Below are 24,633 nucleotides of genomic sequence, written 5' to 3' on the forward strand. Positions count from 1 at the left end.
GCAATCTTATAGATTTCACTCAGCTAATTTTGCGAGGCGCACCTGCCCCGGAACGCCCACCCTGCGCCGGAACGCCCAAAAGTGGCGCAGGGCATTACGACGAGACGCATCTGCCTAGATGCGTCACGTTGTAAATGGGTCGTAGGGATGCGCCACATTTACGCCGCAGTTGCGTGACGCAAACTTGGCGCATTCCCAACATAAATCTGCCCCTTAGTACTTTGAGTATTTGTTTTGTGTGCACACGTGTGTATTTTTTTCAAATTACTGTTTTAATTTTGAAATTTAACTCATACAAATTGCTTGGGGGTCCCCGGCTTCAAGTGGTGACTCAATGGGGGTCCTCAGTAGTCAAAAGTTTGGGAACCACTGGTGTAATCAATAAAAAATGCAATAGGTCTCGCCTTCGCCTTTAATTAAGTTAAAGCCATTTGCTTTGCTATACAAAACCTTTAGCAAAGCAAATGGCTTTAACCAAATCAAAGGCGAGACCTATTGCATTTTCAATGCTTGTTTATGATCTGTGCCCTGCTCAGCTGTTAAGGATATAAAAGTAGAAACGGTATAAACAATTTAAATGTACCGCTACATGCATTGTTGCACACACTACCAAACACCTAAGCCCTGCACTCACTCCACTGTGCTTGCAACCGGGCACTGCTGTTCGGCGTTCTCCCTTTGGTTTATGACACATGCTTGCTTCTCTGAAGCTACATTTTTCAATTGGATTTACGCAAATGATCATGTTATGAATATTATGTGCACAGCGAATCCTTTCGTCTTTCTGCGACACTGCGCTCCAAGACACATACGTGCTGGCTAGTACACTTTATTTTGGATCCCCGAATCATAGGCGGTACGGGTGGATACCATCCTTCCTTGAGGGGGGTGTGGGTGGGGCCCAACCCTGTTATATACCCCGCTAAGCGTATGGCCGTACAATCGATGATTTAACGTCTTTTCTGTGTGTTTTCTGTTTAATTTAAAAAAAAAACTAGGTCATTCTCCGGCATCGAAAGAAGGTCTGAGCAGATCTCTCTCCACTTTCAGCCCCCTCATCATGTCACACATTGGTGCGTACCAGAGCGCGAGTGCCTCCTCCCACGTCGGTTCTTGCAGCCGAGCTCCGCCGGTTGCTGCTGTCCATCTCGGTTTCACGGCGAGGAAGCCATTGGAGAAAGATGGCGGCGACCGAGCAGGTATGCCCGAACAACTCGGCTGCAGGGACTGCGACCGCAGAGTTCGCAATTTACTGGGTTGTTGTGATGTGGAGAGGACCGTAGCAGCTGTCAGTCAGCACCTCATAGGGTGACAGCTGAGATGCAGCGTTCTCCTGATGTGATTTGAGCGCATGCAGGGGGCGTGCCAGGATGGGGATTCTTTTCTGTCATTTCTTGGCTTAGACTGAGCGTTTTAGTCTTCCCTGCGGCCGTAGCTGGCATGGTTGTGCTGCTTATACAATACTGTCTTAGAAGTGTAGACTTAGTGTTTGTGTGCGGAAAGCATTGGCCACAGTTGAGAATGGAATGTTCTCAAGTTGTCTAAAGTGTCAGGCATGTTTGTAGTTTTTATTTCTCTCTACATGTATGTTTGACGCGGCCTTTTGGCTTCAATACTTCTTATTCCAGATTTCCCAAAGAAATATAGTGATTAAGTGCACAATTGGTGCTTTTTTATTCGGTTTTAGTCATGTTTTTATTTGTTTCCAAATGTGCAAGAGCCGCAGTTCGCCCTGAGGTCAGAAGGGGGTCAGGGAATTAAAGTTGTTACGGTAATAGAAAAAGCTCTGGACCCTGCTTAGTCTGAGGTAGTCTCTATCACTTTGAAAAGTACTACCATGTAGGCAAGAGACTGAGCCATAGATAACCATCTGAGCAAATAAATAACTAAGACCTGGAAAAATATCCATTTTCAAACAAGTAGCCAATATAGTTTTCACAACACGGACACTATTTCACTGTATTTCCATAAACTTCTGATAAATATTCTAGATGATTTCTCCATATTTGTCTTTGTTGAAGGTCTATTCCAGTGCTTCGAGTGACTGCGATTTTGTAGTCCAGTCTGGATTGCACAAGAGCATTCAGTATAGTTGCATGTAGCTTTGGCTTGAGGGAAGAACCCCTAGCAGTACTATTATAAGATGGACAAAAGTATCAGTGGCAATGTTGGCCATCTGAGCATCCAAAAGAAATTTTTGGTGCAGAATAATGCAGAGGTTTCTCACTCCTTTAATAAGAGGTTGGTGGAAGTCCAAAATGAATTAGACGTAGTGAGAAAAAACCTGGTCGCACCACGATTTAACTGTAAGTGATTCACAGCCCCTGAAACCACATCCGACCTCAAATATACATTTCTAAAACAGATGCTAATGTGCACCAATTGTGACTGCTTTTGTTATTTTTGTGACCCTAATAACATGTATTATTAACACACTTTTTGGAACAGCTGTTAAAATATTTTGAGTGTATACAAATGTATACTTGCCTGTAATATATTTATGAGATTTTACTTAACTCAACCCATATCCTTTTTTAGGTCTCTGCCCTAAATGGCACGCATGTGCTGTCTCGAAAAGATACCTCTTGTATGTACTTTGGGGGCTTCAGTCTGCCTATAGGCTTGCCATTTGCTGTCTCCATCGTCACTCTCCCAGTCTTTCGCCCCATTTGTCCATGGCATACATTTGTCATGCTTCTTCCACCTTTACTCCTCCCTGAGAGCAGGGACTAAGTACAAAATCCCTCCGCTATCCCTCATTTTATTAGCAATGTAATGACTTTTTTTCTTCGTTTACCAGCCCTCCCCAGGAGCGCTGGTGTTTTAATTTCCTTTGAGCCACATTTATTTATTTATTTTGAAACAATTATCCTGTTCTGCTTTTCAGGCGCTCTGTCCATTATTGGCTGCACATGGGGAAGGGTGGGGTGGTTTTGCTGTGTGAGTGTGTCACGCACTTACAACAACATTGTGCTGGCAGCGTAAGTTTGTTGTTTCATAGCGCACTGGGATGCTGCGCTGCCATGAAGTCCAGTGGGGTGTTTCTTTCCAAGGTACCTTTTTTTTCTTTTCCCCAAAGTTGTTTGCTTCGTTGTCGTTGCTTCCCATACGGTGCCACCTTTTGTGCTGGTTTCCAAAGTTACTTTTTTTTCTTTTCGTTCTTCCCCTGCCCGCCTCCATGACGCTCCCACATTATATAGCTTTCTCTGTCTCTCTGTCACGGCGGGTGCTGGGATCCCGGCAAGCAGCTTTGGGTTTAGTCCAATGCCGCCGCTTCCTCCCACATCCATTGTACGCTCCTTTCCGTGGGGAGCTGTACCCCGGGCCTCCCTGCGACACGCTACAGGCTGAGCCGGCTCTAACGGCATCTCTTGTACACCCATGTCACCCTTGTACTCAAATGGAAACAATTAAAGAGAATATGAAGCAGCTGAGCCAAATAATATATATGTGCAGTTTTTATTGAATAACGTATTTAAATGTATTTAATTCCTTTCGTGATACACCACATATGTTTGTTTGGGCCTCCAGGAACATTGTCAGAGGACACAATCCGCTATTAAAGTTATGGTATTTATAAGGCTTATCAAGGTCTTAATTTCCTGATGTCTTCTTATTTTCGTCATCAGTTTTGACATTTCGTCATCAGTTTTGACCTTTGGAACTTGACAGTTTCGTCTTTGGATTGGTGCTTACGTGCGGTGTATCTTGAAAGGAAGGAAACACATTTATATATAAGTTACTGGATGAAAAACAGCACATACACATTATTTGGTTCAGCTGGTTCATATTTTCTGCAATTGTTTTAATCTGAGTGACCTATATGATCCTGTTTGGTTCATAAGAAAACTTTGAACTCTATGCACACCACTTTATCTTTCATAGATTACTTTTGTATTTAGCCTTGAGAAAGTCCCATGTAGGGACGAAACACATGTTGGCTAAAATCATCTATGGCTGAAACCATCTATGAAGCATTTCTACCAACATTTCTGTACTTACTGTTGACATTTTCTTAAATCACAGTTACAGCATTAATGGCTACTTTGTAATACGGGGACCAAGTAAAAAATATTATTCATCTCGTCAATTGAAGCGTTGACAAATTTTCTTGTATCACACAGGTCTTGGCAGTGAAGTATAATTGGGTACAAAAAAATAGTGTGTTTGTAACCTGTGAACGTAGACATACCAGTTAGCTAGTGAGCAGTTTCTGTGTGTGGAAAATCTGAGATTTTTTTTCGAATTGTCCAGGGCAGGGCACATTGAGGTACATCATGCTTGGGTCACACAAAATAATAAGAGTGCTACTGTTGTAGCATGTGGGACTTGGTAATGTGCCATCTTGGTGTATCTGATGTCAGATCACACTCCAGTGTAAACAAAAAAGACATAAGTAGCCATGAACTCAATATGTCACATAAAAGTGCTCTAATAATACAATTTTCAGAACATTAGGTCCTGTACATTCATCACAGGAATTAGGATTGTATTAATGACATGGCTCTGTATGCAGGACTGTGGTGGTAGGATTAAAGCTGGCATAAATAAATGTAGTGCCAGTAGCGAAATAATGCAAAGTCAAGAAAAATATCAACATTTGAAAAAGGAAGTGATAAAGCCATTTTTAAAACAAAAAAAAGTTTTAAAAATTCGAATGCAAAAAAGATAATAGTTGGCTAAAAATTAGAATAAGATGAGTTAGTTAAAGGCAGGTACATATGCTTCTCTATCTTTGTCTACATCATCCAGTATCACATTTCTGCATCTTTATTCAGCCATGTGTGACAGGATTAACTCGGGTAATCCATTTCTTATCTGTTTTTGATAAAGTTTAAGTTAGAGGTCACCTCCTTGTTTTTTTTTGTATCTTCTTAATTTCATGCAGCGTAAAGTGTCTTTGATGATCATGGCTGGTGTTCGTAATGTTTTACTAGAGGAAATTTGAAGTCTGATTTGCTAATGTTGCAGTCAAGCTTCTGTTTCCCAATTTCCAACGGTTGGTTAATAACTCCTAGTGTATGCTTTTTCAGTGGAATGTTGCCATGTAAATAACAAACAAGTTATTGGAGTTCAGACATTGCTTAATGCAAAAGATGTGTACGTCTGCAGTGTTTTTCTTGAGTTCCACTGTTGCCAAATTTAAATATAGAGCAGTTCCGGCACGGGTAGAAACCTATAGGTTTGTCAGAAGTTTGGGTTTTGCTTTGAATCTTGAATTGTGATAGACCTAGTATGTGACTTAGGTTGAAGGTGCCTGTGAAATAGATTGATGAGTTTGCTTGCTTTCTGCTTACAATACTTGTATTACTTTTTAAAAGATGATAATTCTTTTACAAGGCTAATAATATATGATAGTGTCCCTTACAAAATGTAGTTTCAGATCAAATTTTATGTTGCTTTTTAGGTCATCCGTGATGGGCTTTTAGTGCCACCCTGTGTTGACTACCTTTTAAAAGAGAGCTTGTTTTGCACCTTTACGTTATTAGAAAGCGTATTCAATTCCTAAGACAGAAGGGTCTAGTTGGTTATGGTGACAAACCAATGATAAACGCTACAGACCTGATTTCTGTTATGAAAGTTATGATAAAAACATCAGTTACATATTTATTGTGAAAGGCATATGCTTAAGCAAATAGGCATTTAGGGGTTGATTTTTATTGCGCTCGATTAAAGCCTGAAGACAGGTATTTTGGTACATGAAATTTCACAGAATACTACAGTAGCCAATAGTTTTGGTACAGGTGAACCCGCCGGACAAACCCCTGGGGGTTTGAGATTATCCTAGTGATATTCTTTTTTTGTGCCATTGTAAGGGTTGCATTTTGCATTGCCAACTTTAATTTTTGATATTTTCAGTTTCATTGCTGTATGTCTCATGGTTGCCTTGTGGAAAGCTAATGATGAACACAGCGGACCTGATCTGGTGATAAGCCAGTGATTAAGACGTTAGTCTTGATGGATTAATTGTAAAATGTTATGTTGAATGTCATAGGACTTGTCAGTTGGTTATGATATTATGAAATGTGACATTGTGTTATGTTCAATCTCACAGTTTATCATAGTAGGCAGTGGTTTTGCTGTTGGTCACCCCACTCTGCACACTCTGCTGCGTGGCATAGAAGATTTGCCGTATTAGAACCTGGTCAGGCCTTTTTAGTAGGGGCTCTACATTGTCTTGCGAACTGTAATTTTGTATATATTTGTAATTTTCTGACTGTTCACTTGATGATTGCCTTCTGGGAAAGCTTATGCTCATTACAGTAGGTATTTAAGGGCGGATTGTCATTACACTTTGTTAAAGCATGTGGACAGTTATCGTGTTACATTTGGTCGGAGGATTGGGAAACATATGTGGTACCTGCTGACGTTGTGTGCTTGCAGGAAACATGATCACTGAATAGTATTGAGCAGGATGGATATGTAGTTTTTAATTCACCCGCCACCTCTTCAAAGAGTGGTAGGCCTAAGGGATGGTTTGGTGACTTTTGTTTCCACGAGTTGAGATCCTCGAATTAAGAAGAGTTTTCTACAGTCCCCTCATTATCAGTTTGTCTCCGTCCTGCTGGGCACCAATTTGTCCATTCTAGTTATACATTTTTACAGCAATGTTTTTGATTCCTCAAGAGTGGAGCTGCTTAATGCACTTGAAATAGATTTGGAAACTTATATTGACCAGAACTTTTTCATAATTTGGGCAGGAGATTTTAACGTCCAGGAATGTCACATTACGTCCAAAAGAGTATGTGGGTATCATGATCTCTAGGCAAACAACCTACCACACATTTTACACAGTCCATATGGTTTAGCGCTTAATAACCTGATGTTAAAATTAAACCTGAAGGTAACCAAACATGGGGTGTCTATCAACCTGTACTGCTTGCCTACATTAACGGGGAGTGGCGATGGTAGTAATATTGATCACATCCTTATGCAGATTCCAAAAAGGGAACCATCCTAGATCTACAATTAGGGTCTAACTGTATTAGTGACCATAACCCAGTGATCTTAAATATGGATCTGAACCTTCCGACGAATCTAGATTCAGGGAAAATTGTCAACATCGTCCATGTAGGCCAGAACAGTGTCCGGATTAAATGGTCATGTGCTAATCCAGTTGATTTTATAAAGAATGTGGTGGCAAAGAACTTGGACCAACTATTAATTGGGCTGGAGCCTGAAAAAAATCACAGGGAGACACGGGATGCCCATGTAATAATATCCAACTCTATCAACCAATTACTTTCAATAAGGGTTACATTTCATGGGAAGGAAAGGTGTGGGTGGTTTGATGGGGAATGCACAAAGGCTAGGATCCATATGGAGGCATTTCGGTCAGCTAGAATAAACTACTATAATCCTATAAAGACCAAGAAGACATTTCTACTGGGGGATTCTTGGGCGAACCTGGTGCAGGCCGCTGAACCTAAAGACAGTGTTCTGATTTAAAGAACTGTTAATGCCCCTTTTTTACAAAAGGAACAGACCCTGTCTTAGAATCTGCAGCAACTCCTACCCAATGGGCAGATCATTTTGGTTCAATATTCTCTAGTTCTGACCAAGAAGTGGGGGATCCATGTGGTTGAGCATGTGAGCTATCCACCAGTATACCATTCACCGTAGAGGAGTTTGTTAGGGCTGTTAACAACAGCCGAAAGGATAAGGCCGCAGGACTGGATGGTGTCCAATGGACGTGTACAGATCCAAGCCCAATTTATGGGCCCCTTTTCTAACCAAGGTTCTTAATGCTGCTGGAGCTAGGCATATACCTCCTACCAAGCCAACCTCACTAACTATACCAATTTTTAAGAAGGGTTCTCGAAACAACCCAAAATGTTATAGGGCCATCTCACTGATAGAATCTTCTGCTAAATTGTTGGAGAGAGTCTTGCTAGAGAGATTGGAATTATGGGCAAAAGAGAATACAGTTCTGTCTAGTGCCCAGTTTGGGTTTAGGAAAGGCCTGAGGAAGATTGAGAAATTACTTAACTTGACCCTATTAATGGGGAAGTATTCCCATGCTAGCGATGGATCTTTGTATATTTTCTTTATAGACCTTAGTAGTGCCTTCGATTTGGTTGATCATAGGAAGCTTTGGGAATGTCTGGATTAAAAGGGGGCCCAAGTTGATTATCTCTTTCTTAGCCTATTTGCATAAACATCTAGAGGCAAAAATTTGATTTAGAAAACAGAGCGAACTAACAGAAACTTTCAACATAAGGAGAGGGGTTTGACAGGGCTGTGTACCCCTAGGATTGGTAAACGGCAGGTCCCAATACCTCTGTATGCCGATGATGTGACTGTATTAGCATGACCCCAAAAAGTGTACAACTTTTAATAAATTAATTTACAGATTTTATGGATAGGAGCATGAAAATTAATATTGCTAAAACTTTTACAATGAGTTGTGGTTGTGCAGGAGGGAAACAACATACTTTTTATATTAAAGGGAGTAAACTACAAATTACTAATACTTTTAGTTATTTGTGGATCCAGTTTTCATCAAAATTGAATTGGCAGCGCCATAGGGAGATCTGTGTCTCCAACGTGATTAGTATTAATAAAGGGCTGTTGAAGGTTGCTGCTAAATTAAGTAATAAACCTATTGCCCAGATACTCACTCTCTATTTTTTTTTTTGTTTGAAAATCTTTTATTGGAGTTTTTGTATTACACTGTACCAGTTTAGACAGCAGACATAACACTGTTTTAACAATCATTCATGCATGTTGCGGGCATCTGCAGCAGTGACGAGAAGTAATGTCATATATTGTCTAGTCCACAAAACATATCATCGTGACATAAACCATCGGATAGATACTGATTTGTTTCGTTGTGTCGTAATGTGGTCTGCTGTGACTGGTCTACGTAACAAAGGGTGGTGTAACGTCCCGTCCTCCATGTTTGTGCGCCGGTTCGTTTGGAAGAACCAGATCATTTATTTTGCTCTGTGAAGCCGGCTTGGAACTGCCTTTCGGAGCCTGTAACTGTGAACTGAGGATGAGGAACTTTGGGTATGGGGAAACCTATAGCGCGGGCAACTGTGATCAGTCGTGGTGGGCTGTAAATGGACTAACTACAGATTTGCAGGGTGAGCCCCAGGGTATCAGAGGGGGGGGGGGACTAGCGCTCGTGGGAGTGGACTTGGATCCCGGGCACCCCGCCGAGCCATCCCAAACCTCTTACCTATCGAGGTGCTACTCTGCTACATCCGGGGTCTGTATCATGGAGGATTGGGGTGGGCATGAGATGGGAGTTGCGTTGCTTCGAATGTTTCTCCCGCTGCCATCTCCTGTTTGAATTAAATTAATAATTGCGCACATTCCATAGATATCGGGTGCTTTCTTGTACCCTTTACTTTCTCCTCCCTCAGGGTCTCCTTCTCCGCTGCTCTCCATTTGGTCATTGCGCCTACCCAAGCTGCCACCGGGGGTCCTGCTAGAGCCCTTCAGTGCATGGCTATACTTCTCTTCGCTAGGAGGATGGCCAATGACGGAAAGCGCCATTTGAGTTTTTCCAACTGCTTTTTCCAGAGAACACCCAGAGCGCACACCTCCCATGTATTGATGTTTGGGAGATTGACTAATGCTCGGAGCGTTTGATGTATTTTGGTCCAGTACTGTTGTATGTTGGGACAGTCCCAGAACATGTGCCTAAAGTTCGCCTAATGTGTTTGACAGCGGGGGCATGCAAATCGTGTGTAAGGGTAATACCGATGTAATTTATCTGCCGTAAGACACGCGCGGTGCAGAATATTGAACTGTATGTTTTTGAATCTAGCATTTCTGGAGACCTTTTTGGGATATTCCAGTGCCTGGACCCATTCTTTATCATGAAATGCCCGACCTACATCAGTCTCCCACTTCTGTCGTAATCTGTCGAGGGGTGAGTCAGTGAGCTCCCGGATCGCTTTGTAGTGCCAGGTAACTAAGGCCCAGATGTAGGTAAATCTGATTTACCGACTCTAGAATACCGAATTTTACCGATTCGGTATTCTAGATTCGGTAAAGCAGATGTAGGTAAAAATTCGGTAATTTTTACCGAATCTGTATGATTCGGTAACTACCGAATCGGTATTTACCGATTCGGTAATTGACATTGATTCCTATGGGCCTACAGGTAATTGACATTGATTCCTATGGGCCTGTAGGCCCATAGGAATCAATGTCAATTACCGAATCGGTAAATACCGATTCGGTAAAATTACCGATTTTGCAAGGGTGACAGGGTGTCACTTTGACACCCTGTTGCACCCCTGATTTTGACTTGTGTGCCATGTGACACACATACATGCCCTTAGGGCATGTCTGTGTGCCACATGGCACAGGTGTACATGCACAGATGTGCATTACACAGGTATTCGTTATTTACCATGCAATAGAATTACATGGTAAATAACGAATCGGTAAGGGCCTGTGGCACTATTTTCTGTGCCACCTACATATTGATTTACCGATTCGGTAAATTTACAGAATCAGTATTTTACCGAATCGGTAACTTTACCGATTCGGTAAATATACCGATTCTGTACATTTTAAGGCCCCTACATCTCCATTTGTAAATACCGGTCGGTAACGGCCGAAATCGGCCGTTACCGACCGGTATTTGCCGACCTACATCTGGCCCTAAGTGTCTGCCCGCTCCCATTGGCAGTATTGTGTACAGAACCGGATGGGTCGGGGGCTCTCCGTCTCGAAGGTCCCAGTGTTGATTACTGTTGTCTGTGTATTAAGAATTGTCCCTGTGGGAGGTCATACCACTCGACCATCTAGGCATACGTCTTTAGCTGGCCCTTGTGAAATAAGGCTTCTATTTCTGTAACGTCATGCTCGGTTCAGACCCGAAGGGCCCCTTCGGTGTAATAGCTGTCTCCTCAGGGGAACCCCACGAGAGAAAGCAACGGGGAATACAGTGGTCGCCCCCTTGACATGCGGTGTATTTGCATCATACATTTGCGGGTTATGGTAACCTGCAGCGAGTGCGTGCAGCCTGATTTAGTGCCCGGCAGTAACAGCCTTTTTGTTAGCGGGGAGAGGTAATCTGCCGTTCTCAGTTATCGTTTCCCCCGTGTGCTTCCCTGCCGTCCAGTGAGACAGCCATTTAAGTTGTGCTGCTAGAAAATATGATTCAAAGAACGGGGTTCCCAGTCCTCCGCACGTCGTGGGCAGATATAGCATGCGCAGGGCAACTCTGTGACGGCCGTCCCCCCAGATCAGTGCTGCAAGCAGTGTGTCCAATTCCCAAAAAAGGCCCATGGCAGGATCACAGGGAGGTTCGTAAAGTTATATAGTACTAGCAGCCTGTCCCGACGTTGTCCGGGCATAAAAACAGAATATCTTGAATGATTCGAGTAGGTAATAATAATTTATTTTAAAACCATAACACGCTCCAGCCGCGAACGTGTTTGTCTGCTGTAGCCGACGCCACTGCAATATGTACCTTAACAGGCTCCAGCCGCGAACGTGTTTGTCCGCTGTAGCCGACACCCCTGCAATATGCGAACTGTGTCTGCTCCAGCCGTGAACGTGTTTGTCCGCTCCAGCCGCCGCCACTGCAATATGCGAAGGTGTGGGTTTGCTCCATCCTCGAACGTGTTTGTCCGCTCCAGCCTACGCCACTTAGACGCACAACATCGTGTCAATGTCCAACGCCCACAACAATGCGAAAGGACACGCCCGCTCGTATTGGAACACTAGTCCCACACAGAACGCTTCTCGCAAGCAGTATAATTCCGCATGCTTTTGCCGAATGCTGCGCCCATCGCTTTACAGCACAACGCACACGCCTGCAACGGACTACTTTGCACAAAACATTCTTTTCCCCTTCTAATGTATATGTTGGGCTGCTGTATAGCCTATGTCCATCTGCTGATACTGTGTTTTGCAATGCTGTATTGGGTGTCCGGAATGGCTCTGTAGTTCCTGAGCTTACCCGCCTCAAAGGTTTGGGCTCTCTCTTTATAATATTATTATGGATTCTAGGGACCATGATCATTTTGGCTATGGCTACGCGTTTGATGGGCGCTAGAGGCAACATCTTCCAGAAACTCACCGCCGCTTGGAGGCCCGCCCATACCCTGCGATGATTACCTTCGTAGAGGTCTTCAGAAGCGTGGTATAGCCGCACTCCCAGGTATCGGGGAGCCGCTGTGCTTCATGCTAGCCTCTGGGTACCTACCATGACGTCCAGGGGAGCCAGATGGGGGCTTAGTGGGAATATCGTCAATTTTTCCCAATTGACTGTAAGACCTGAGGTCTCACCGAACTCATGCAGCGCCTCCCATATCGCGGTAAGTTCACTCGTTACATCCCTAACGTAAATTAGAAGATCGTCGGCATAGAAAGACACGCAATGCATGGTGTCAGCTATTGGGATTCCCCACGCTTCTCCCTCTTGTTGCAACCTTATAGCCAATGGCTCCACTGCCGAAGCGAAGAGGAGAGGGGGAGAGGGGGCACCCATGCCTGGTCCCCCTCGCCACTGAGAACGGGGTCGAAATGAGTTTTCCAATTCGCACCCTGGATGTGAGACCTCTTTAGAGGAGCTGCGTGTATTTCATGAGTGTGTGGCCTACTTTTATCGTTCGAAGGACAGCAAACAGATATGATCACGCTACGGTATCAAACGCTTTCTCTAAATCCAAGATCAGTCACGCCACACGTGGGAAACAGTCTTTCACCCTGTCCTGAACATGGAACAACCTGTGCAGATTGTGTGAGGTATTACATCGGGGAACAAAGCCACATTGGTCAGGGTGTACTAGAGCAGGAAGGATTAGACTGTAGCGATCTGCCAGTAGTTTCACTAGAATGTTACAGTCCGCATTTAAGAGTGTTATTGGCCTGTAAGAGGCTGGGAGTGTTGGAACTCTATGCGGTTTCGGGAACGTCACCAGAATCGATTTGAGAAGAGAGCCCGGAGGTTCTCCTCTAGCAAACATCATACATCGATGCTAATCGAGGCACCATGTGGGTTGCGAACGTGCTATAATACTCTAGTGGGAAACTGTCCATCCCCGGCGCCTTTTTTCGGGCAAGCGATCGAATCACATGCTTCACCCGTGCAGGCGTAATCTTTGTGTCCAGTTCTTTCCTATCTGTAGAAGAAATTTCGGGCATGGGCGATGGGCCTAAAAACTGGGCCAACTCTAGAGGCATCCCCAGTGCTGGTGCCCGGTATACTTCCGCGTAATAGTCGTGAAATATACATAGTATGTCAACTTGGGAGATCTGTCTGTGTCTGTGATCTCTGTGATTGGGCGCGCCGTTCTGTCTTGTTTAACGAGCCAAGCCAACAGTGATCCTGTTCTATTGCCCTCCCGGTGTGCTCTAGCTGCATATGCGCGGAAGTTAAATGTGCGCTGGTCTTGCATAGTTTCTGCATGGGAGGTTTTTGCTGCCATCAGCTCGGTTAGTGTGGCTGTCCCTTGATCTGTAGCCTTTGACAGTTCCTCCAATTTTGCCTCTGCAGCTTGCAACGCCCTTTCCAGTGTTCTTCGCACCCCCACCACTTGTTGGATACATTGTCCCCTAGCGCTAACCTTAAATGCGTCCCATTCGATTAATCTAGTGGATGCCGCGCCAGCGTTCCGTAGAAAGTGTTCCTGAATGTACTCTCCATGGGTTTGACGGAACGCTTGGTCGCTGAAGCATTCCTGGGGTAGTTTCCATGTTGGAACCGGGGGATGGGGTGGCCTCCACCTAAGGGTCACTGTGCGCGCATCATGATCTGACACCATCTTGCCTAAGTAGTCTGTGGTAGTTCGGTAGGAGAACTGTGGAACACAGAAACCTATCTAGTGTAACTCTCAGGTTGTGGGGAATTCAGTGGAAAAAGTAAAGCTGGGTGTCTGGGTTTCGTGCCCAGGAATCTACTAGCGCCCACCGATCCACCCATCGGCGAAAGTGCTCGGATTGTTTATGTGCAGGTGAGTGCGATCTGTCCAGGTGTACGTCTAATGTGCAGTTGTAGTCCCCTCCTAGAAGCCACGGGACCGATGTGTGGTGAGCTAAGACACTTGTAAGTCTGCCCCAGAATTGGTCTTGTTCAACTTTAGGGGCGTATATGCTCTCCAAGAGTAGTGGGTGGGCCTGTAGGAGCCCAGTCAGTAGTGCACATCGTTCGTCTTTGTCTATTAGTCATGTGTGCTCCTTGAATGGCAACCCGGCCTTATCCATATGAGTGCTCCTCTGGCGAATGCGGAGTACGTCGTGGCGCAAATGATTCCCCGCCACTTTTTGTGTAGACGGTCTACCTCCGTTACCGCCAGGTGTGTCTCCTGTAGGAGAACCACTTGGGCTTGTTGTCTCTTAATATATGCATAGATAGAGTACCGTTTGCTGGCTGTATGCATTCCCCTGACGTTTATCGTAATAAGTTTTATGTCTTGTGTTAGGGAGCTTGGATGTCATGTGATACGGCGTTGTGTCTGTGGTTTCCCGTCGGGTAACGCTCCCTCCACCCGCTGAACCCACCCATCCATCTGTCGTCCATCATGTGCAAATAATTAGTACGACCCGCTGTCGTTTCCTCGCCCTCCTGGGGGATAGTGGAGAAAAAGGAGAAGTGCCGTTTCTGTTCTTTGTTGTGTGTCGCGGGGTGGAGTATTGTGCATTGCTACCAGTGTTGTGACGGACCGAGTGGTCTCAGCATCCCGATGACAGAATTGGTTGTCGCTCAGTTTATGAACGCTGTGCCCGGACTCCGTGTCGTACTCTCTGTGTGTCTCTGATTGGCGACGTGTCGTTATATCAGTGTGTCTACCGTTTGAGGGGGTCACTATCGGAGGTGTCTCTGAACCCTCTTTGCAAGTGGGCGCATCACTGCCTTAATCTTCCAAGCTGAACAAGTGGGGGCCTCTTTCCATGTCCGAACTTTCCCCTGTAGGGTTCATTGTTGCCACTGCTTGTATTGCTTTCCTGCCTTCTGATATGATTTGTGCGAGGTCCGGGGAGCTCGTAGTGCCTGAGTCGGGCCGCACACTGAGTTGCGTGGGAGTGACCCTCCGGAATCGTCTTCCTGAGCGCCTGAGCGGTAGGCTATCCTGTACACTTGTGGCATTTGTCCGGTGAGATAGGTGCTGCTCCACCCTGTTGCTAGCGTCCATTGGATCTGTGAAGAAGTGAGTGGTACCGTTGTCAATGATTTTAAGCCTGGCAGGGAATAGGAGGGCGTATTGAATATCCTTTTGCTGCAGGGTGCGTTTGATTGCTAGGAAGGTGGCTCTCTATTGTTGGATGGCTCGGAGTAGTCTGGGAAGAGCATGACCTGTTTGTCCTCCACTTGTAGTCGTCCCTGCTGTCTGGCCGCTCGGAGGATAGTGTCTCTATCTTGGTAGTGCAGTAACTTCAAGAGAAACGGCCGTGGGGGGAGGCCCGGTTTTTGTCTGCGTGCCGGGACTCGGTGCGCTCTCTCTACGGAGAAATTGGGGGTCAGGTCGCTCACAGGCGTAAATGTGCCGATCCAGGTTGTGATGTACTTGATTGATCCTTCCGTCCCTTCTGGCAGATTCATAATTCGGATGTTGTTCCATCGGGAACGCCCTTCTAGATGGTCCGTTTTGTTTTCCAATGTCTTTATTCGGTCTTGCAGATATTGTATTGCGGTATGGTGCTGCTGCATTTGTGGTTCCATAGTTTGTATCACTTTTTCTCCTTGAGCGACTTTATCTGCTAGTTTTCTTCGGTCATCTCGAAGGATATTAAGGTCTGTGGCAGATCGCCGAATTTATTTTCCATCGTGACTCTAGAGTGTTCTATAGCCGCGAGGACCTGGTCCAGTTTCCTGTACATGAAGTTGCTGCCGGACGGCTCCCCTCCCGGGTGGGTCACAACTGGCGGCGGGGGAACTGCTTTCTGTTGTTCCAGGGCGTGCAATGTTGTCGTCACGCGTTGGTGGCCCATGGTCGGGCGGTCTGTTTATTTCATGTATGAACTGATGTCCAATAGCGCTCTGCTTCGTTCTTGGCCTTGGGGGCAGCTGCCGGGTGGATGCGCCCAATTAGACGCGTTTTGCACTGTCGTGTGGTTTCTCCTCACCTTCCCTCGGGGGTTCCCACAACCAGCGAGTCCGTCCCCCAGTGCGCGTGTTGCGCAATTCAGATGTCTCCCAGGTACTATCCACCTCGAGTCCTCCCGATGCGTCTCCCGTTTATTTCCACTGTCCGCCCGTGAGGAGAACAGCCAGCGGCCTCCCGGCGTGCCGTCCCGGCTCCGAGGTGCGGCATCCACATTCGGATGACAATCTGTGACTCCCGTCTGGGTTGCAGCAGTGTGGTCGGGGCCCACTCAACTCGGTTCGTCCTGCTTTTAGTTATGGTGATTGGTGTTCACGGAGTATTCTGCTCCCGGTCTTCCCACCACGAAGCAGGCTCTTATGCTTCTTGGTGCTCTTGATAGCGCTGACAGCCGGCCACCTCCCCAGGTCCCAGCACCACGTGGTTGAGGGGAAACGCACTTGGGGCAGGGGGGTCCCTATATGGTGTCTCTTTGGTCTCTGGGGCTGCAACGCACAGGCCGCCGGCCACTCGTGCATGCCTCAGCTCACACTCTCCTCTTCTTCTGTCCGCCCCTGCGCAAATCGAGTCCTGGCGCCGTACGGGGTCACGTTTCAGAGCCTGGCTGTCCTACAGGGTGTGTTCACAGGAGTACTGCCCGGCACACAGCGCTCATCTTTCTGTGTTTGCAGTGGGGAAGGCTGCACCTCCCCACCCAGGTCGGGTGTCCAGGGCGTCTCCACAGGCCTGATGGATATGTGGGTGGGGGTGGGCGCAGGCCACCGCCCCTCCGATCTATCGCACCCCTCTCGCCGTATCAGCCTCGTAATATGGAGCCCGGGCCGCATTCCCTAGCAGTCCGGGACCACAGGCAGGCGACCCAGTGTGGCTACCAAGTCCTGGGGGCCCCGTCTGATGCACGCCTGCGGTGGTCTCACTGTTCGTGGCTGCGCTGCAGGTTGACACTGGTGTTGTGCATGCTAGGCCTCCACTAGGCCGTTCTCCCGCCTGCACCGCCGGAGGGGGTACGCACTGGCCTCACCAGCCGCAAGGAGCCTCACCTCTGGACCGGGTCCACTCCATCAGGGCCTGTAGAATGGTGATGCCTGCCTCGGAGGGTGGGCCCCCCCGGGGAACGTTCCAGCCCCCCTGCTCAGGAGGCCCTGTCACTTCGTGGGCATGGGGGAAGGCAGTCGGGGTCCTCGCTGCGCAGCGGCGCTGGATCAGCTTGCCCCGGCCCACCGTCTACAGGAGCTCCCGTGTGTGAGAGTGCACACCCTCTCAGGGTCCGCCGTGGAGCCGCACCCTCACCTGGTGGTTTTCATCCTCCGGTAGCGGCGCCCGCTCCTCCACTCAGCGGGCTGCAGTGACACCCGGAGGGACCCCCATCTTGTCTCCAGGTCTCGATAGGCTCAGAAAAGCCGCCCTGGCCGCACCATCCCCATACAAGTCAGGGATCTAATCCCATCCGGACGTCTCCTGCTCCAGCCCAGCCCAGGCACTGCATGCCGTGTATTTTTCAGGTACACAGGGCTGTGATGCATGTCGAGTTCACGGGCCGCCGGTCGGAGACTCAGGGATATGCGTCCGCCAAGTTGGCCTGCTTGGCCACGACCCGATGCTCATCCTCTATAACGGTAGAACAATTTAATCCGCAACATATGATGCAGGGATCTGGGCCACAGGGGACAAGAGTGTTCTACAGATAACAGAAAACACCTTTTTAGGGAGATTACTTTCTGGACCCCACTCTACCCCAGCATCTATCATGCATTGGGAGTTGGGAGTTGAATTCCTTTCTGATATCCTTGTTACTAAACCACTATTATTGTGGCGACCTGTCTGGTCCAAACAAGAAAATCTGTGTACTAAGTTAATCCTTAAGGACTGTACTTATTAAGGCCGCCGATGATATTAGAACTATTAGGGACCAAGGAGGGACAGCTATACTGGTCCTACTGGATCTCTCGGCGGCCTTCGACACGGTCAATCATACTGTTCTGATTGACCGTGTCGAGGAGATGGGCATTTGCTCAAAGGCCAAAGAGCTTCTGGCATCATTCCTGTCCAACAGAACACAGGCAGTAACATTGGGCGCATTTCAATCCCCTCAGCTCGCCCTCCCATGTGGCGTCCCGCAAGGCTCATCCCTAAGTCCGACACTTTTTAACATCTATGTGTCGGACTTAGCAAGGGTGATTAAGAACTACCGGATGAGCCTTACCTCCTACGCCGACGACACCCAACTGGTGATCGCTATTAAGAACAACGGTGAGGAGGTTGCCGCCACATTCCAAGAAGGCATGCTTGCCATCAAGGAATGGATGTCGGAAAACTGCCTGCGCCTCAACTCGGAGAAAACCGAGGTAGTGATCTTTGGAAATTTATCACCACAGTGGTCCACTCTTTGGTGGCCGACACCCCTTGGAGCCCCTCCAGAACCAGTAAAAAAGGTCAGGAACTTAGGCATTATATTTGACGACAATCTTAATTTCTCCAACCATGCCAACCAGGTTGCGTCGTCTGCTTTCTACAAGCTTAAGATAATTAAAAAAATCCTGCCCTATCTTCCCGAGAGTGCTAGGAAAACAGTGGTGAGCTCCTTAGTACTCTCTTCACTCGACTACTGTAACGGACTGTTTGCAAACGCCCAGGCAAGGGTGGTGGCCAAACTCCAGCTTATTCAAAATGCGGCCGCAAGGCTACTAGCTGGCATTCCTAAGTTTCAGTCCACCAAGCATGCGATAAGAAATTTCCACTGGATAACAGTGAGAAATCGCATCAGATTCAAAACCCTGTGTCTCACCTACAAAGCTCTCAAGGGTCTTGGACCAGCTTTTCTAAAACAAAAACTTCAATACTATTCACCAAAAAGATCCTTACGCTCCGAACACAGTCACCTGCTGGTAGTGCCTCGCACCAGGACGGTGACGTGGGGCGATAGAAGTTTTACCAATGCTGCAGCCAAAATCTGGAACATGCTCCCAAAGGAAATAAAACTGGCACCATCGTTACTTCAGTTTAGAAAACTGGTAAAAACATGGTTATTTGATCAATAATCCGCTCAGAAACAATACGTTTGAAGGAATATACCACCTTATTCTGGGATTTTCAGCAAATTATAGCGCCAAGACACCCACGGGTATACGCCGCGCTTTATAAATTTTTTAAATAAATAAATAAATAAATATGAGCCTAGATATGATGAATAGAATCCCATGGTTACGTAACATAAAACAGAGCTTGCTGGGACTGGACCAGGCAGAGGTGGATCTGTGGTCTCATTCAGAGGATATCTTGAGGTATTAAAAAAAAAAAAGCATGTGTTGGAAGCCTGCCATAGGAAGAGGAAACGAGTAGGTCTCCCCAAGGTTACAGTAGGGAGGAACACAGTATGGAATGAGAAGTTAGGATGCAAGCCATATCTTATGATAGTTATTTATGCACAGTACAGGTATCTCTTAACCGTTTCCATCTTCTTATTTTCCATAATTTGACTGCTTTTCCCAAAAATTAGAATTGGGGTTCAATTACTAGGAAGTGCCCCTGTGATAACCGATAAGATCAGTCCACACAGCATAGAGCACTTTTATGTACATTTTATTTAACCCTCAGTGCAGGAAAGTAGGATCTGCTTTTATGGTTACCCCCACTTTTTGCCTGGTGCTATTCTGTTTCTGACTAGTCTGACTGGGATCCTGCTAATCAGGACCCCAATCTCTGTGGTTTCTCTCCTAAATTGGTATGGTAAGTATGTCGGTACTTCCCAGATTGGACACAGGTATACCCTAATCAGTTTCCTAGTATTTGGTACTGAGGTACCCAGGGCATAGGTACACCAGGGGTCCCCCATGGGCTGAAGCATGAATTATACCACCCATGGGCGAACACTCAAACTGTAACTACAGGCCTACCACTGCAGCATGTGTAAGCTGGTGGTAGCAACACTTACAACATATATAGGTTCCCCTATATCTGAGGTCACTGCACTTAAAACCTATAAGTCACTCCTAAAGCAGGCCTTTCAATCCTGAAGGCAGGGTGCTCGGTTCTAAGTTTCGAAGTGCCCCTGCATTGGCAGGACACCCCTACAACCTTAGGGATCCCTTCTCCTGGGTTGTAAGTGCATCAGCAATTACAATACATAGAGTGGCCATGCAATGACCATCTCTAAACTGGCTGTAACGAACCCTGTCATGTTGGTATCAAACATGCTGAAATTGTGGGGGTATGATTCCATGCACTGCAAAGCTCTTCCGGGAGGCCCTCATTGCCCCCGGTACCTATCTTCTAGACCTGGACAGCACAACGGGGCTGCTGCCGACCAGAGACACGTTTCTGCCCTCCTGCTGCTGAGCCAAGCTCGAGGAGGGGAAGGCAGAAGAACAGGTATCCTGTCACAGGGAGGTGTGACCAGCCCCCAGCAGGGAGCTCCACTCAGTCAGCTTGAAGGGCACATTTGGTGCCCTACTTGTATAGTCCAGTTCAAACAAGCTCAGGGAGCTGTTGGTTCCCGCTCTGGTGCGAACTGGACAAAAGACATTGAAGTATCCTCCCCACTGTCCAAACCCTCCCCTGGGAGGGAACCCTTTCCTTAGGGTACTTGAGGGCTTACCTGTAGGTAGGTCCCTAGATTCGGTGTGGGACAAGATTCATCACAAGACACCACTTCTTCTATGACTGTCTGGGCATTCTGGACTTCGCTCTTGGCATCAAGACAGTAACTTGGCAGACTCCTGCTGCTCCTGGTCTTGTCGCCCTGCTTGTCTGCTGCAACGTCTATGCCTGTGCTCAATACAGGAACCTTCCAAGGCCTGTGGACATCAAAGACACCTGAAGGAATCTCCCTTGAAGTGAAGGTGGTTCTTCACATCCCTCAAGGCCTGACCTGTCCTTTTACCAAGTTTGAGGCCAGTGTCCCTCGTCTGAGCTGTACCCCTGTGCATTGCGTCGGCTTGCCATTGCAATGGCTTGTTGGCTTCCTTCCTCCAAGATCTTCGGACTACAAGTAGCCCCAACCTCAAGCATCTCCTATGACCCAGATCTTCGTCCTCACTGCATCACTTGCACCGTGGGCCTGCATCTTTGGTAAGTTGCTCGAGGTCCTCTTGTGACTCCAGTGCCTCCGGCCATTGGGTTCTCTTGTGGTCTTCTTTGATTTCTGCGTGCTCCCCTGATTGCTCGGAGCCTGCTCTGACTCTCCTGCCTGTAGTGAGTCACCTGGACCTTGCTGGTTCCGCCACTGCACTTTCTTCGCTTTCCACGTTATTGGAAGTTGCGAAGGCTTGTTGGTGCTCCCGACAGACAACGACCCCTCAATTTTCGTCATCCGATGTGGGACAGCTCGTGAACGGCTCCTGGTCTTCTACAGCATCGCCTGGTCCCACAGCTGCAGCTTCAAGGTCACCGTCATCTTCTCTGCAACACCGAGACCGGTGGGCATTCGTCTTCCGTGCCTCCTGGTCTCCTGAGTGGCATAGAATCTGTACCCTCTGCCCCCTCTGCTTGCAGGTACTGCTCACCTTGAATCCACCTTTTGGGTTCCACCGGACACTTTCACCTTCTCCAGCAGCATTGAGTTCGATGGCAGTTTCCGACGCCATTCCACATCTATTCACCCAGCTTCCCTGGTTAAGGTATCATGGTTCCTAGGCAGGGCTCAAAAAATCAATTTCACCGAACAGAGCAAAAATGACAGATATCAAGATTTAAAAGCATTTTTATTGCTCACAAAGTTGATGTGCAATAAAGATGCCTTTAAATCTTGTTATCTTGTCACATTTGCTCTGCTTTCAGAGACGGAGGTCAAGTAGTTTGCAGTTAGGTCGATGAGATTTTTCAAGATATTAGTCTTGCAGGACTAGTACCATTTTTTGGATTTTTCGAGCCCTGCTAGGGTATCCACGGGTGGGGTGGCTCTCCAACCCTCTGTCTTCCTCAGGGTTTCTTCAGGGTGCACTGGGATGGGTCTGTCGTCTTTAAAATTGCAACCGCAACTTACCCGTTGACTTATATTAAGACAGCGGTCGCGTTCCCACACTGTACACAACCTCCTTGGTGTTCCTAGATACTCACCTTGGGTGGTTCCTTGGGTCCCCAGCACTTCTACATCTTCTCGGTACAGTTTTGATTCGAGTCTTGGTTCGCATACCACTATTTTATTATATGGTTTGGTCTCCCCCTGGTGACTACTGTGTATTCATATGCTACCTATCTGTTTCTATTACAAAGTATTGTGTGCACTGTGTTTTTCTCTGGTTAAGGGATATCTGTATGTGTCAGTGGGTGTCTTATAATAAATACATCTTTTTATAAATACACTGTGTGGTTCTTTTTCACTAAATCTATCCGAATAAGATTATGTTCTGGTAAAACAAGCTGCTTTACCCTCCTTCTGGACTAAGCTTGAAGGCTGCTCTCCACAACTACCACTTAGAGAGCTTTCTAAGGTTGTCTTCGACCTCTAAAATCACCATAAGGGTTATCTGGCTGGATTAGTGCAGGGTGCCCATTTACGTAAGTGTGCACCATATAAGAAGCCAGCATCTCACACCCAGGAAATCCCATCTTAAACCACTATTTTTGCAAAATAGAATTATTTATCACCAGGTGGCTTTTACATTTTTGTATGAATTAGGGGACACTAGAGTATGCTGCAGGGTTGCGCTGTTCTTCTTTAAGGTAATCCATATTAGAGCTCTTTTAGATGATTCAGGAAACCGGAAAATTTGATAAGGGTTAATGTACTGATTTTACGTTGTTGGTTTGTTTATTGGTGGCTCTACTGGGGTTTCATGGTTATACATAGACAATGGTCAACAGAATTGCATTTTAACCGTGCAGACATAAATCAGTATGGTGTATTTAGGCTTGACGTTTGCACATCATTGTAATGTTTTTATGGTTTGTTTTATATTACCTGCCTTGGCATCATGTGAGGTTTGGTGCTGAATAAAGCTTGATGAATGAATGAGTGTTACATTGAAGCTCACAGATTACTGTAGTAGGAAAGGGCTTGGTCACTCCCTCTCTCAAACCCTGGAGGTAAAAGATTTTTTAAATTTTTTATTTATTTGCATTTTATTATACATGATAACAAGCATGTCAGCATTGATCAATACACCCCACCCTTCCGCCCCCACCCTCCATGATTCATCATTAAAAGCAAGTCATTTTCCTCCACTCCAGCTAAATCCCTCCATTGTCGTCCCAGACCTTCCCCTAGTCCCTCATAGTGTCCATCAGCACCCTCCCTCCTGTCCCATGTGGGATACTGTTGTGTCCCTGCAAGCTCAGAGCCCTCCATCCAAACCATGATATCTGCGCCATTTGCCCCATACTTTTCCAAACTTTTTAGGGCATCCCCGTGCCTTGTACGTGACCCTTTCAGCTGCCATATATAAGTCCATCCCTCTCCTCCATTCCTCCAGCTGTGGCAGATCGGCTACCCCCATCTCCTTGCCACAACTCTCTTGGCAACCACCAAAGCCAGTGCTAGGAAAATCAACAATGGGCGGGTCAGGTCTACCTCATTAGTCATGCCTAATAAGACCAGTTTGGGCTCTAGTGGCATGGTGGTCTCAAGTACCTCCCCCAGTTCCCTCAGGATCGCTACCCAATAAATTTAAATTTCTGGGCAGGACCAAATAACGTGGTAGAAGTCCCCACCGTTCCGACCACAGCGCAGGCAGTTCGGGTCTCCAGCCCTTCCCATTTTATGTAGGCGTACTCTGTCAAAGTAGGTCCTATGCAGGATATTGTATTGGATAAGCCGTAGGCGGGATTTAATGGCAACCTCTCTCGGATGCATCAGAACCGTGTCCCAATCCACCGTATCCATTTTTCCCACATCAGCCTCCCATTTCCTCTTAAGATTCACCAGCCCATCCAACATATTCTTCATCACCGTTCTGTAAGTCAGTGAGACTGCCCTGTTTGGGATCTGCTCCAGCAGAAGTCGCCCCTCCAACAGTGCATACTCTGGGAGCGTACCTGTTAGTGTCCCCTCCGCCCTCCAGGCGTGTTTCAACTGTAACTATTTAAAGTATTGCGTGCGGCATAGTCCATATTCTGCCCTTTAGGCCTGGTATGACTTCAGAGTCCCATATTTCATCACATCCCCCAGTGTTGAGATCCCAATGGCATCCCATCTCTGGAACCCCAGCAGTTTACAGAGCTCCCCCCCACAGGCACACCGCCATAATGGTGTCTGCCTCGTTGGCTTCCGTTGCCAGCCTATATACTTAGTCACCCGCTCCCAGATCTCCAGGGTAACCCTAGTGGCAGAAAGCAATCTACCTTTCCCCGCGCCCCCGTAGAGATAGTGAGTGATTGTGCGCTTTGCCATGCCGTGCCGCTCTAATGCGTAGGAAGGATGCGAGGCTGGGGCATGTATCCAGTCATTTATGGGCGCCAGATGTTCCGCCCAATAATAGGCCTCAATGTTTGACAGTGAAATGCCACCATTATATTGATGCCTGTGTAGGGTCGTCAGTGCCACCCGGGGCTGCTTACCCAACCACAGGAAGGCCCTCAGTTCCGCATTGATATCCTGGAACACCCGTTGCAGGATGGGGAAGTATTCATTTTGGAATGCATATAAATACCTTGGAAGTGTCATCATTTTGAACATGGCCGCGCG

The 24,633-nt window shown here is 46.9% G+C and overlaps 1 protein-coding gene across 1 annotated transcript in view; it reads left to right on the forward strand.

The window, feature by feature from the left end:
- The first annotated feature begins 1,070 nt into the window (after window positions 1–1,070).
- Window positions 1,071–24,633, forward strand: part of SGCB (sarcoglycan beta) — a 292,490-nt gene continuing 268,927 nt past the window's right edge. Inside the window, exon 1 of the mRNA XM_086962654.1 lies at window positions 1,071–1,199. Within this exon, the coding sequence (XP_086818780.1) occupies window positions 1,182–1,199 (18 nt within the window). The 5' untranslated portion in view covers window positions 1,071–1,181. The remainder of the gene's footprint in view (window positions 1,200–24,633) is intronic.

Source organism: Lissotriton vulgaris, chromosome 3_1, assembly GCF_964263255.1.
Source record: "Lissotriton vulgaris chromosome 3_1, aLisVul1.2, whole genome shotgun sequence".
Taxonomy (NCBI): domain Eukaryota; kingdom Metazoa; phylum Chordata; class Amphibia; order Caudata; family Salamandridae; genus Lissotriton; species Lissotriton vulgaris.